This window comes from Vanessa cardui, chromosome 5 (assembly GCF_905220365.1).
Source record: "Vanessa cardui chromosome 5, ilVanCard2.1, whole genome shotgun sequence".
Taxonomy (NCBI): Eukaryota; Metazoa; Arthropoda; class Insecta; order Lepidoptera; family Nymphalidae; genus Vanessa; species Vanessa cardui.
In genome coordinates, this window is record NC_061127.1 from 14,553,345 (window position 1) to 14,569,286 (window position 15,942).

Sequence of the window (15,942 nt, forward strand, 5' to 3'; positions counted from 1 at the left end):
AATTTACTCAGCGTCCTCATTGCAGTGAGCGCGTTACCATTATTACGTCACAAATACTTGGAACGCTTTTTGTAGTCTCGTGTTGAACAATAATTCATACATATTTGTTTGTAATTTGAAGGAATGCATTTTTTTAAAAAATCTTACAAATAAATAAAAATTTTAACAAAAAGAAAAACCGCTTAAAACAAATGAATAAATTGCGTATTGAACATATTTTTTAGAGTACTCCTAAGTAAAATGAAATGAAAAATATTAGACTACTTAAAAGTCTATTTACGATTATATAACGTAGTTATAGTTATTGTTATATTTGGACCCGCTGTCAGCCGCTGTAATACGATCAGGGAAAAATTAAATACTAATTTAACCCCATACTAAACATCCAATAAATCAAATACACAATTATATCCTATATCCATCAGTTATATTACTCGATTTTGAACTCTATCTTATAATCTAATAAGCGACTATTAAGGGCCATATTCACATATCACCTTTAGGTAACATTCGTTAACCTCACTGGGTTCAAGCAGAACTAATTACTATTAATCACTATTAGTAGTGATATAGCTTCTGTTCTACACAATTACCCAATTACGATACATTTTCACTCCACAACACTTTCTTATTTAATATTAGGTGTGCCGCGAATTCATACACGTTTGAATATAACTAAAATTTGATATGTATTTCTATAATATAAATAGTCTAAGTTACTCCTCATTACATAAGCTGCCAGTGAAAGTCCCGCCAAAATCGGTCCAGCCGTACCAGAGATTAGCCGGACCGATAGATAAAGTAACAGCCTACATATTACCCATTGCTTGGCTAATGCCTCACACAAACACAAATTAAGCACATATATATTGCGATGCTTACCTGGGTTTGAACCCAAAATCATCTGTTAAGATGCACGCGTTCTAACCACTGGGCCATCTCAGCTCCGACAGATAAAAGATATAAAAACTGTTGTTTCGGTATACTATGGAGATTGTTGGTGTACAAATGCATTTAGTAAAAAACGGTTATATTAATATTACAAGCAGACACTGCAATTTTATTATATGTATAGATATCTTATATATGCTGTAACTGTTTATAATATACCTAAATGTTTCTACGTAATTGATATATTTTGATACCTTGGAAACCAAGTTACCTCATTCCTTCAGGCGCAAGGGACGTAATATCGTAGTTACCAAATATTATTATAAATATTTTTCTCACAAAAAAATAACAATGAAACTATATTTTTTCGTCTGTATATATATTTATTCAGGAATCTGCGCTATTTACCGAAGTTAATTAGACTACTTTTAGTACTTCAAGAAGTCTCCGGAGTAATTTTGCAACTGCGAACTTTCTCAGGTCATATTATAGTGCCTTGTGCACTATAATATATATGTATGCAAACAGTATATATTACTAATGTACTTTATAAATAAATAAAATTTTATTTTATTTTATTTTATTTATTTCTTTTGATTGTTGGGGCAAGGGCACCGTGGCTGACACCGACTCCAAATATAACAATAATTATAACTACATGATATAATCGTTAATCGACTTTTAAGTAGTCTAATATTTTTCATTTCATTTAACTTAGGAAGACTCTAAAAAATATGTTGAATACGCAATTATTTTTATTACTTTTTCGTGATATTCATTTGTTTTAAAATAGTGTTTTGTTTGAAGTCGGTTTTTCTTTTTGTTAAAATTTTATTTATTTTTTGATTTTAAGTGAAGCTGATGTTGACTAACTAATTTTTTTAATATGGATAGATTAAGCGTTCCGTTTATATGAGTCAGAAACTACTTCGAGGACAATTTCAAAGGAAACTTGCGAATAAAGCAAAAATAGACTTTCGAAAATGCGGATTTAATACGTCACGCGGCGTAAACTACAAGGATCCCTCGAAAGAGCTGTAATCGAACTCAGCAAAAAAACTTTGAAAAAAACCAACTATATTTCGTACATCATATGACATCACATCACATACACAAAATTTGATTAAAGATAGTAAGAAATTCTGCCCCATATCGCACCCTAACTGCGAGCCGTATAGGAGTTCCATCACTACATAGTATAAAACAAAGTCGCTATCTCTGTCCCTATATCTTTAAATCTACGCAACGGATTTTGATGCGGTTTTTTTTAAAAGATAGTGTGATTCAAGGGGAAGGTTTGTGTATATAATACATGAACAATATAGTAAAGAAACACTGATAATTTTGAAGTTTGCGATGTGATGTCGTATATAAACAAATTCTGTAGTATATTTAGTATCAGTATTGCACCCGTGCGAAGCCGAGGTGGGTGGGTAGCTAGTTGATTATAATATTCGACTATGATAATTACATAAACATAACTACATTACGGAAGGTGACTCAAATATCCAACCTATAAATAAAAGATTCGACCGAGTATCGCTAACGTGCTCCTCAGAATTGTTCCGTTCCCTTCCGTTCCGTTACTTTGTCATGGATCCTGTGCTCAGAACCTTACCAAACTTTCACCAAATTACCCTTGAAGTATATATTTTATAATAAAAAAAGAATTATCAAAATTGGTTAACGTGATTTTCAGTTATTCACCTATTTGTCGCGCATATACATAATGCAAATTTAAGACTTATGTCGTTTTCACATGGATACCATCATCGGAAAAAAAAAATAAAAATATGGGACCCCACGGGAAGCACTACCTTGCAAACAAAAAAAAAATTATCAAAATCGGTCCACCCAGTGAAAAGTTATGAGGTAACAAACATAAAAAAAAAAAAAAAAAATACAGACGAATTGATAACCTCCTCCTTTTGGAAGTCGGTTGAATATATCTGAATATATCTGTACGAGTTTTCTAAGTTACTCCTTGTTATATCAGTTATCTGCCAGTAAAAGTCCCATCAAAATCGGTCCAGTCGTTCCAGAGATTATCCGTAATAAAGAGACAGACAGACAGAGATTTTGTTACATGTACCGTGTATACATACATATGCATTGAGTAAAATAGAGCTATTTTAATATTATTATATGTATAGATACAATACTCTTCCACTTAACGAACACACATCCAATTTTGTTTTACTCCTATTCCGAAAACTTTGCCAACCTATTAAACGCCATTTTTTCACAAATAGATTTAGATATTGACCAATGATGTTATATTAAGACAAGGTCATAGTTGTTAATAATCTTACTTCTGATATTGGAATCAGCTGATTTCGTAATGAAATAAATAAATAATCGAAGTGAAACTGATAAATATCGAATTAATACGATGTAATTGGAAGTGATCATGAAGTCACTGCTATGTTAAATGCAAATAATTTAATTTATAGTTCTAATATTAATTAATAGTGTAGCCTATCAATTTTGTATTAAGAAAACTAAAATATATCTCTCGGTAACTGCTTTCCAGTTAAAACTGTTTGTATTATGTTACAAGATTGTCAAACTGGAAGCTAATATCCTCACACTCCATTCGGTAATAAAATACTTTTACCACCCAATGGTAAGTGCTAGCCAGTGCCCATACATTGGTGCCGTAAGAAACTTTTGTTCCTTACATCTCCAATGCGCTACTAACCTTGGAAACTACAATGTTATGTCCCTTGTGCCTGTAAGTACTATTGGTGCTTGATGCCGGATATTTTTTACGATACCGGCAGAAGAACGAGACCATAGTCCAAATGACAGTAAGCGGTCATCACTTACAACAACAACAACAGCCTGTAAATTTCCCACTGCCGGCCAAGACCTCATCTACCTTTGAGAAGGAGGTTCGGAACTTATTCCACCACGCTGCTTCAATGCGGGTTTGTGGAATACACATGTGACAGAATTTGTACGACATTACTCACATGCTGTTTTTCTCATGATGTTTGCTTTCATCCCCGAGCACGAGATGAATTATAAACACAAATTAAGCACATGAATATTCAGTGGCGCTTGCCTGGGTTTAAGCCCAGAATTTGGTCCATAGACAATAGCGCTGTAAGAAATTTTAACCATGCCTTGCATATCGAATGGGCCAACTTCGCTAACTTAATTGTATGTATACTATTTCGATAGATACACTGGATTACTCGGTCTTCAAGCCGCTGTACAACATTACTCAGTATTGCTGCTTCCCGACAGGATATTATGTCACAACATTGCCAATAAACTGCCATTAATAATCAAATCAAACACAGACAACACTCAAACGCAATCTCAAGTCACAACCACTCTTGACATTTCTCTACCCAGCGCCATATATTAAAAACCGTCATATACAATATGTATGTAGATAAGACTGAAAGCAGAGCCTACCCTCTAATGAATATTAATATATTTTCTAATTTACGATTCATTTTAATTATTAAACTTCGATCAGGCCAACTAGCCAACTATCAGAATTTGCAATTCGATGGTTCCAGTCGGCCGACTTTGGCGCTAGATTCTGAAAATGCAAAACAGACTTTTCATTAGATGTTGATTAAAAGCGTTAATATTCTCGCACACAGAAGAAGGGTCTTCATATATTTTGTTAAATAAAACTGCTTTAGTAGCGATTAAAGAACTTTTATTTAACAAAACACGTATATGAAGTTAAATACCTTTATTGATAATCTCGTTTAGAACTACGATAGTCCTTGTCGATGGTTAAAAATAACAATCTGAAACTCTACAAACGCTATTGATATACATATGTGTACTTCCTGTTTACCAAAGAGCAGTTCCTTCGTCTGGAGCCAATCCTGGATATACAACCAGGTCTTACTTTGCCATTACAATGCACCAAAAAAATATAAAATTCACAAATGGAAGTAATCCTAAAAAATGTTTGACCTAAACAAATAAACTTTATCAATGTTAAAAAACACCTTTTACAAAAAAGGTGTTTAAATATTATTTTTTAGATATGAGAAAAAACAAGCAGTTATTTTTCAAAGTATTTGTAAATCCCAATATCCAACAATAAACACAACAAATATATTAAAATTTTATTAATTTCGATTTCAGGTCATCATGTCTCAAAATTGCAAATCGACGTACACAGCAGCGACGACGAGGGACGCGAATAACAACACCCTGTATCATGGAGGCACGACGCAAGGCTACGGCGGACGAGGGTACCCGCCGCCCAGCGTCACCAGTAATGGAAACTATAAGGTGAGAATCCAATTGATGATGATGATGGATACCAGAAATCATTAAAAATGATTTTATTGCCAAATTAAAAATAATGTTAAGGAACGCTTGTGTGCGAATAGTTACTACACAATTAGTAAATTCATTATTACAACTTGGGAATGAAGCGATCGCCTCCTGGCTATTTCTATTCAATATATGTATAAAACCATTTTGACAAATAAAGAGACCTGCTCAGTTTCTTTCGCCAGTTCTTCTCAGGGCTGGCTGTTTTCTTTTCCGACTTCGCTTTTTTCGACTAAATTATTCAATTGAATATGTCAAATCTTGATCACGTAAATCGCGAACGTATTATGCAAATCCCATGTTCTGGCTGTTTTTACTATCAAAAATATAGATATTTGTTACTATAGATTTCTTTTTGTAGATGTAAACTGATTAATGAAAGATACAAACATATCCCTCAATGCTAAATTAATAAGTCTTTTTTTATAACAGAGGGCATTGGTCCAATTTAAAAAGCATAAGAAATTAAAACTTAAAAAAACAAAAAGAAAGATTATATAAAGAACAATTATTATTTGCATTGTTACTCAGGATACTTATTCAATTTGTCACTAAAAGTGGTTCAATAAATCCACCCATCACACGCGATATAAGCTTAACAAACCGTGTTCCATTATTTTCAAATTATATTTTAGTGCGAAATGTTACAATCCCAAGTCGAATTTAATCTTAACAAAAGTCGATAATCAAAAACAAAAGAAATGTATTAGCATAATCGTTTCAATCAATCGTTAATTATAATTTATCAGATCGGAGAAATTTCAATCGGAATAGACATTTATAATATTAAACGTAATAGAATTATAAATACCAAAGACTATTTATCCAATATTGTCTATCGGATAAAGTGGTCGTTCGCCCCCTTTATGCCGTCGAAGGTAAACCAGGTTATGATAAATTCGATTTGTTTAAACCCTCACTGAACGAGGCTTATGTGATTACCATCGATTTTCAATGTATCCCTCCATACTATAGGCTCATCATCACACTTCGCATAATATTTCATTTCTGACGGATGACGTCACTGGTTAAATTAGAATCATACACCATATTTAATGCCGAAACTTCTCTCCTCTTTTGAATAGCACATTTGTCTAAATCTGATGTATGCATCTTCATGGTACTTTCCTTACTTCGAGCACGAGATGAAGGATTTTGCCGAAGTTATCGATATCATTGAGTTTTCATTGGAACAGCCTTGTGAAATAAGCTACATATTATTACAAGGGTAGAGCCTCTCTAGCATCAAATATGCTGTAGGTTTCTTTGAAAACAATATATTTCAACTTGGGTCTTAAGGAATGGGAATTTTCTTCCGTCACTACTTAAAAGAAAACAGGTTCATTTTCTGTCTGGAGTATTGGAATTGCGATTTAAAATAATGCCTGCAATCTTGCCCACCATTCCACGATATCAATCTTACTCCGATAATTTATTTTCTTTATATATTTAATTGAGGCTTTATTGTAAATCATTGTCATTATTGATAAATGATATTGATTCATTAAAGTTTACATTCCCAACTACTAGTAATTTTTAGGATGAATATTTAAAACGATGTTGTCATATGACGATATAAATAATTACTAGACTAAATAATATTAAACATTTTAAAATACCCACAACAGGTCAGGGATAGTTTAAAAATGAACTCGAGAACAGATGGGTTACCAAAAAATCGTATTGCATAAAAGTCCGAAGTCCAAACGAATGTATAGACGGGCATTGCTCGCTTAAAATATTCCAAGTATTCAGATCGTGTATAATATCGGTATGTTGTACTTTGCAATTACTTGTCAATCTTGCAACTCGATTCAGTTGCATTACGGAGTTTGTAATTATGAAATGTGGATCGACATCATCGACGTTATTCACAGCCAACAAGCAAAAACTTTATATGAAGTACTTTACAATGTAAAACTAAGTTAATATATTACATCAAAATTATACGTAAGTTCGAGTTGATGATTATGATTGTACTGTAATACTAAGATCTTAATTAAATTTTCAACGAAATAAAATCTACCCATCTGGGTGGAAAAGGGTAAGAATATAGTAAATACTTCTTCACCTGATTCAATGAAATTTACGTCTCTTCAAATTATTTAAATTCGTCATGGAAATATTTACTGCTGCTTGTAGGTCAGTCCAATATCAATGTAAGTTTTATTTTATACCTATTACCTTATTATTACCTGATATTCTCGTTTTACTTTACATTCCTTTTAAATTGTTCCTTTCCTTTAAATAAAATGTAACGCGCACCGCATACAAGGGTCTTCCATCGATTTCTATTTGCTTCTTAGACTTCTAAAGTATCTTTGGTAAAAAAATATAACATTACGTAGTTAAATTATAATTACACTTATACAGTTACACTAAATCTGAAACAATAATATACACATACACTAAAAAAGACAGGTATAATGGTTTTGCTATCGCTTCGAAAGCGATCTCTTTGACAACGTTTAGACATAGGTTGCGTAGTGTGACGTAATCACATCGATTTAGGAGCGTTAGCACAACAATTCATTAAATATTACTAAAAATCATTACAAACTGGTATACGTTATTATAAGTGTTGGAAGATTAAGAAAACCTTATCTTAGATTATTATCATAATATGGTTTTCTATATAATGCACTAGAGAATATTTTTTAATTAGTATACATTTATTTATAACAAAACACTTACCTTATATTTTTTAATTTTTTTTTCAAGTCCGATAAATATTTCGTCTCCATTCAGAACGCTATTTTTTACGAATCATTGAATACCACAGATTATTTAGATCTTTACCAATGATATCGTGCCAATTCAAAATCAAAGTTACCTATCTCGATTTCTCAAATCATTTGAATTCGCATTTCATATATTTATATGCTATAAACTGAAATAAAACAAATGAGTCGTTTAAAAAAAGGTTAAGTGAAATCAATAAAGAAATAATCGAAAAGCTTCTGCAATCAAAGCGCTTAAAAATATGATCGTTGAATCAATAAAACCGTTTCGATATTCGGTATCGTTATTAAATTCCGATTATTCGGTAACAGCTTTACAATATTTAATTTCAGCTTTAAAAATTTCAATGCACTGAATCGTTATTTTAATCGATTTAAAATATAATTCGAGGATGAATCTTCGAAGCAACTCTAATATCTTAAATGTTTAGCTTCTCACGTAATTCTCTGGCCGTCACGTAGTCTAAGATAAAGTTCAGACAAAGGATAATGGAAAACAAATGTATGGAACCTTCCCCCTCTTTGGTAATTGAAATACCACCGGCTAGAGTACCTGCTTAACTTACACGATATATTACACGTTTCTAAATCAATCTTGATATTTGTTACTTTGTATGAGTTGATTAAATCTTTATTCATAAATGAAAAATGTAGTATATACAAAATAAGGATACGCGTTTTGGAGGAATTGATGTGTAATATTTAAGTAGCTAAGTTTTGTTTTAATTCAGACTATTAATGTGACGATTTGATCACAGTCAAATCATGTTGCACATAATATTTTAAGTAGCTATAGAATAAATAAATAAATAATTACGTACTTTACGTACGTCCCTATAAATGTATTTTTATGGTATATGATGGTAAGTGGTCACCATCATCCATAGACAATGAAGCTGTAAGAAATATTAACTATTTCTTACATCGTCAATATGCCACCAACCTTGGAAACTAAGATGTTATGTCCCTTGTGCCTGTAGTTACACTGGCTCACTCACCCTTCAAACCGGCACACAACAATATTGAGTACTCTTATTTGGCGGTAGAATAACTGATGAGTGGGTGATACCTACCCAGATGGGCTTGCACAAAGCCCTACCATCAAGTGATATAAGTGTTTTCAGAGTTATGTATTTAATAGTTTTAAATTATAATTATTGTCAGCCGTCGATGAGTTAATTTTAATATGTGGCTTTCGATGAATTAAGTATGACCAAGTTTACCAAAACCACTCGTTCGTTTTTTAATTAAACTCTTAAGAACAAATTATATATTATTTTCTGTGCGGTTTATTCAAGTAAATGAAGGATTTCGAAAGAAATTTGCGCATTGTAATTTGTACCTACACCTCGAAACGATTCGAGCAACATTAAACGAGGTTAGACAGTAAAAGTTATATCTTGCAGCCGAAAAGAAAAATACTCGTAGCAAAAAAGCGACAGGCCAATCCTAGAGAACAATTTTCTTAAATTCAACCCTAACTATTAGAGTGGTTTACGATCTACGGGCAAACATTTACCAACACCCTAATGACCAGAGGCCTCTGAAATGCGGAACACTTGCCAAGGTGGAAAGAGACCAATAAATTCTTTTTAGTCCCTCACATGAAGGGGGCCCACGATTACATGAAAATCGTGGACGAAAATGAAAAACTCAGATAAACTCCCAGGATGATTAGCATTGTGAATTTATAATTAGATCTTAACGAGAAATAATATGCTGATACCTAATATTATCAGACCGACTAATCCTGTCTCATGAATAATAGTTAGAAATTAGTTCAATTCTGATATTATATATCATTTTCATATTTAACAGTCAACTCGTTTACATATATTTTAATATAATATACATCTAATTAAAATTGCAATCTTAATAATTGACAAAAAATATCAAAAATGTTGTCTCCACAATGGCGTTTACATAACTTCCAGCTCGAATATCTAAAACTTACGTATTTATTTATTTCTTGTAAAAAAGTTACACCATCGACTTATCACTAAGCACTTAAAAAAAATTTAATGTGACATTAATGTGACATTCGTGGTGATACATCTTTATGGGTGTACTCGTAAACAACATTTAATCAAATATTGATGATTGATTCAAGTATAATTTAACTTTAACCAATGAATAAATTTAAGGCTTACACGTATATACATGATTTATATAAAAAAGTTTTTTCCCTTAGAATCTTCATTTGAAACCCACGATAGCTTACATGATTAAGTATAATACATAATATAAAGAATCACCTTAATACATTTTTGTTTCGTAATCATATTTCTAAATATTTATATCTTATCGATATCCCGTCTTGGACATGGTAAAATGGCTACCCTGGTCGGATGCAAGCGTTTTTAAAAGACCACAGCCAAAAAGACTTTTTGCCTCTTCAACGGTATTGCCGTTCTCCGACCTATTTTCTAAACGCCTACTCGATGCGGAACTTTAAAGTTTTCAAAGAAATTCAATAAAATTGTCAAATTGGGAAATTGTTAGTCCACAGTCCAATCCATGTATCTTTTACTTGGCCGTCCTCTGCGCATTTACCGAGAGCAATTTATTTTCTGTTTTTCGAAAATATATTTTAAATTCAACTAATGTTTAAACGCTAATATTTTTTTAAACAATCAAATTAAAGTATGCTTCGTTTGAGATCTTATATGGATTTCTGATTATTTTATTTCTTACAAGCTACTTCCGATTCGAATACAAAGTCTTAAATGAAGTAAAACATTTATGAATTTATAACTCACTCCGTATCTTCCAACATTCAATTATCTTTCTATCTATATAAAAATAAATCTATATTTATTATCCAATCATTTTTTAAGCCCTTAATTAAAACAGTTGTTGTTGACAATTCCATTAAGGCTTCTAGCGTAGACCCCTTCATCTTTATCGAATATTAAGAAAAATAATCGGAAGTAAGGTATATTGGGCATAACTGTAACAAAATATATAAATTGTATTATAACCATAGGAGTTATACACAAAAAGTCGGGAAGGTAAAAGGTACATCACGAATGCTACTCAGCTGCAGACTCGGGAAGGCGCCAATAGTTGTTCATGATTAATTTAAATTTATAATTCATGTCATCTTCGATCGTGATGGAAAATATCGTGTGGAAAGCATCCCGTCTCATTAGATATTCAACCGCTAAACAGGAACAATTAATATTGTTGAGTTCCAAGATGAATGAGCTAATGTAACTACAGATACCGATCCCTTGATATAATATATAGTTCAATTGCGCATCAGTGATGATAGTTAATATGCCTATGAGTGTGATGAAGACTTCACTGATCCACATTTTGGAAAATATTCGAAGTCTTCTTTAACAACAACAAACAACAACAGCCTGTAAATTCCCATTGCTGGGCTAAAGGCCTCCTCTCCCTTTGAGGAGAAGGTTTTGGAACATATTCCACCGCTGTTCTAATGCGGGTTGGTGGAATACACATGTAGCAGAATTTCTATGAAATTTGTCACATGCAGGTTTCCTAACGATGTTTTCCTTCACCGCTGAGCACGAGATGAATTATAGAGACAAATTAAGCACATGAATCAGCGGTGCTTGAATGGGTTTGAACCCACAATCATCGGCTAAGATGCACGCGTTTTAACCACTGGGCCATCTTGACTCATCAATCTTCAGTCGTTCAGTCTTCTTTATAGTGTGAAGAATCTTTGGTGGGAGATTTACAGGCTGCTGATTTACCTTAAAGATAATATATCCGGATCGTTTTAGAAACGAGAGTACGTTGTGATTACGACCATGATGACTCAAATTAAAACTCAAATTACTTTATTCGATATAGAAGTATTACACTTTCTTATTGATGGTCAAATTAAACTACCACCGGTTCGGAAAAAGGAACACCCTGACCTGAGAAGAACCGGCGAAAAAAACTCAGATGAATATTTAATAGTGTATGTTTTAAATAGTTTCGATTGCTTCATGTCTTTTAGTTTGCGGAATAAAAATTAGGGTACTGTTATGTTGGACAAAGTCATAAATTAGCACCATCCTGTGGTATTAAAATCGAGTTAAATTCAAAGTTTCCGCCTGGACTAAGGTCGATAGTAATGTCGCCATAATTTCCAATTTTTCACATAAAGTGCACCTGTTATGGCTTTACTTTATAAATGGATTAGATTTTTATTGGAAATATTACGTAGTAGAAAGTTACCCAAATGGAATTCCAATTTTAGTAATCGAGAATTTTTTATACAATTATGTTAGGTTAAGTTGTAATTTTATTTCAGACATCTATAATGGCGCGCTTTAAGGGGTAAGACCCTCTCGTATAACGCTCTCCTATGACGTCACAGTACCTTTTCTCCAACCTTGTGATTGCTCGAGTTTGTGGCTATACCTATATCACTACATGGTATAAAACAAAGTCGCTTTCTCTGTCCCTATGTCCCTTTGTACGCTTAAATCTTTAAAACTACGCAACGGATTTTGATGCGTTTTTTTAATAGATTGATTCGAAAGAAAGATTTTTGTATATAAAACATGGACAATATAGTAAAGAAACAATGACAATGTTAAAAGTTTGTAACCTGATGTCGTAAATAAACAAATTCTGTAGTATATTTAGTAGCAGTATTGCACCGGTGCGAATCCAGGGCGGGTCGCGAGTTATTATAAAAACGTAGTATCGGGTTCAGTTACAAAGCTATTTTTATTTATTTTACTTCTATATTCATTCATGCTTTCCCAATTTATCTGAACACCCATTTAAGTAATTTCAATGATAATAACAGTGATGTATTCCGTGTCATCACAATTGCAATTAGTATCCTAATCTTGATGAAACAGATATTCAGAATTGCACAGTCATAATTGAACGCTGTTTAAATTGCGAGCACAGCTAACTTACAACGCTGGAGTATTTGAATAATCGAATGCGCCAATACGAGATTGGAAATAATGTAACAACAGCAACAACAGACTGTCAATTTCTCAATGCTGGGCTAAAGCCTCCTTTTCCTATGAGGAGAAGGTTTGGAAATATTGTAACAACAACTGAAAATAATAAGAACCAAGATTGTCCAGTTATCACATCACTTATGAGTTAAACGAATATTTCGGTAACCCTAACCAAACAGCTAAGATACCATGTTTTTACTTCTCATGTGTTTAACAGTATTAGGAAAGATCCTCCTTAACCAAGCAATCAGGAGATTACATCCTTAATCGTCAAGCAATCAGTAATAACAATCAGTACTGGCATTTAAATAATGAGACAGAAAAAAGAAACAATTATTATAAATAGCAAGCAACTACCTTAATTATCCATCCAACAGCCTAACCTTTTACTAAACGGTACCGATTAATCAGTGGTTTAAATAGTCAGTCAATATCTAAATCTTACGTTCATAGAATAGGGTATGAAAACAGAGGTACAATTAGTAAGTAAAGGGCTAATTAGATTTCTTGACTGCGATACATAAATATTTGCAAACTGTTCTTCACCAACTTCTTAAAATGAAATACCGTTCAAGTAAACTGATATTTCTATGCTATGTACGATTAAAATCAAGACTTATCTCACAAACAGCTTAGCATGACAATCGCAATTAAATGATGCCTTTAATCTCTAGTCGATAATATATATTCATCTGTTGGTAACTGCATCCCGCGTTTGATGCGCCTCAGTCAAGTAATAAAAGTAATGAAATCGTCGATGTTACAGACAGCGCAAATATTCATCACATATGTACATACGATATAACGATACTTATATGAATTTGCAGCAAGTGACGGCGAAAGTGCTGTTCGGCAGCGTGACGGCGATCAATGACCTCAAGCAGCAAAAGGCTGGGGACCGGCGGAAGCACTAGCGACATCTTGTGTGAAGTGAGTGGAACTGTTTTGATTTAATTTTACGCCACGTTGTAGTTCCAAGTATTAGTAAAAGATGGCGCTGTAATGTGGCACTAAGATATAAAAATAGTTTCGTAATAAATAACTAGAGGACAGTACACGTAAACTGTTTTATTAAGTATGTATTGTTGATACTTTTTCTTACTAAAACTTCTATAACTTTGACTTAACAACCGGGTTTTGTGTAAGTGTGCAGGTTGGCAGATATTATATGTTATTAGGTACCTAACCTACTTATATTTTACCTCCAAACAGGAAACAGCAATAAATATCTATAGCGATATTGGCTTTTTACCATTAAGTACATCAGACTGGTGCGATGCGAAAAGGAATCGACAATTTAAAAATATTACAATAAATCAGTAGATTTTGTTTTAATTTTTGGTAAATTCAAGATTATAAAATATATTTCATCTACTTATTATTAATATAAATTTATATATATTAATATAAATTTTTCAAATATAATCAAATGGCTGACTTCTATTTGACCAGTGAAAAAACTCAAAGCCTTAAAATTTCAGCTTGCAACTGCGGACATTAGGCCCATCCCAGTCCATTTTATACACTTTATTTACTAACAAATTATACATAAATGTTTATTTGTTCCAGATAATGATTGTGATAAGAAGAAATAATCGAAGCTAAGGTGTGATCTCGGAAGACAGAGTTTTATTGTTCATAAAAATATATTTTTGTATTAATCTTAGATTTAGTTGAAATGCTCGAATATTGTATGACATAAAATTAATAAATAATTTTATAAGTTACTCTTGTTTATTTTATTCAACAGTTATAAATATAAAAACATTTCATTTTGTTGAAATATATTTTTATTCAAATAAAACCTTCAACATCAACAACAACAACCAATAACTTTCCCACTGATAGGCTAAGTTCTCTCCCGTTCATTAGAGGGTTTGGAACATATTCCACCACTGTTCCAATGCTGATTGGTGGAATGCACGTGTGGCAGAACTTCTATATGATAAAACCTTCGGCACGTACAAGTCTGTCTTAGCTGTGTAGTCTTGTCTTTAAGAACAGTAAAATAGTAAGTCTATTTCACTGTTCCTATTTAATAAATCTAGAAGAACAAGTACAACTATCTGCGTCGAAACGCATTATGAAATATTACATAAATAAAAAAAGCACTTAAATACGACTTAAATATTTCGACGCACATTTATATCAACGCTTGTTATAAAGTTTCTTTTACTTTTTAAGACAAATAATATCTTATTATCGAAGTGATTTTGTGCAATACAGCAAAAACCCGTAACCAATAAAGTACCTTAAATAAATTGTGATTTATATAGATTAATATGGCGTTTTACATCATGTAATTTAAATGAATACTTTCGAAGATATTACAGATTTAAAATGCAGGGATTTAGCGGTTTTTATTCTCTAATGACAAAAAAGCTGTGACCGTTGTAAGATATTCTATAGTACATATATTTAGTATTTACCTACATAGCACCCGTGCGAAGCCAGGTTGTAGTAGTAAAGTGAAGTAACAGCCGTTAAATTTCCCACTGCTGGGCTAAGGCCTCTTCTCCTATTTAGGACATGGTTTGGAACATATTCTACCTGTCCCAATGCGGGTTGGTGGAATGCACATGTGGCAGAATTTCGTTGAAATTAGACACCTGCAGGTTGCTTCACAATCTTTTCCTTCACCACCTACACGAGATGAATATTATAAACACAAATTAAGCACATTTTATCCCGAAATCATCGGCAAAGATGCACGCGTTCTAACCACTGAACCATCTCAGCTCTAAAGCCAGGAATCCAGGGTGAATCTCTACTAAATTATAAAACAGGGTTTAAGAGTGATGGTTTTCTAACTACGGAACCTTACTTCTATAGAGTGATCGGAGATATGATTGAGCATTTTTAGTGTAATTTCATAGAAAAGACAAATTATGGTCAATCAACTTGTATTTTAATATCCTGTTATGATTATTCGAAGGTCCATTGCGTGTGTTACGTGATCTGGATCAACAATTACACACGCAATACGACCCTAGCCTTATTTAAAGCGATATATGCGCACACGCACCAATGCATGTACAATAAGTATCACTGTT

The 15,942-nt window shown here is 32.7% G+C and overlaps 1 protein-coding gene across 1 annotated transcript in view; it reads left to right on the forward strand.

Moving 5' to 3' along the window:
• LOC124529999 overlaps positions 1–14,616 on the forward strand; it is a 72,105-nt gene extending 57,489 nt beyond the window's left edge. The window contains exons 2-4 of the mRNA XM_047103972.1: positions 5,011–5,160; positions 13,717–13,819; positions 14,459–14,616. Coding sequence (XP_046959928.1) covers positions 5,017–5,160; positions 13,717–13,803 — 231 coding nt within the window. The 5' untranslated portion in view covers positions 5,011–5,016 and the 3' untranslated portion in view covers positions 13,804–13,819; positions 14,459–14,616. The remainder of the gene's footprint in view (positions 1–5,010; positions 5,161–13,716; positions 13,820–14,458) is intronic.
• The last annotated feature ends 1,326 nt before the right edge of the window (positions 14,617–15,942 follow it).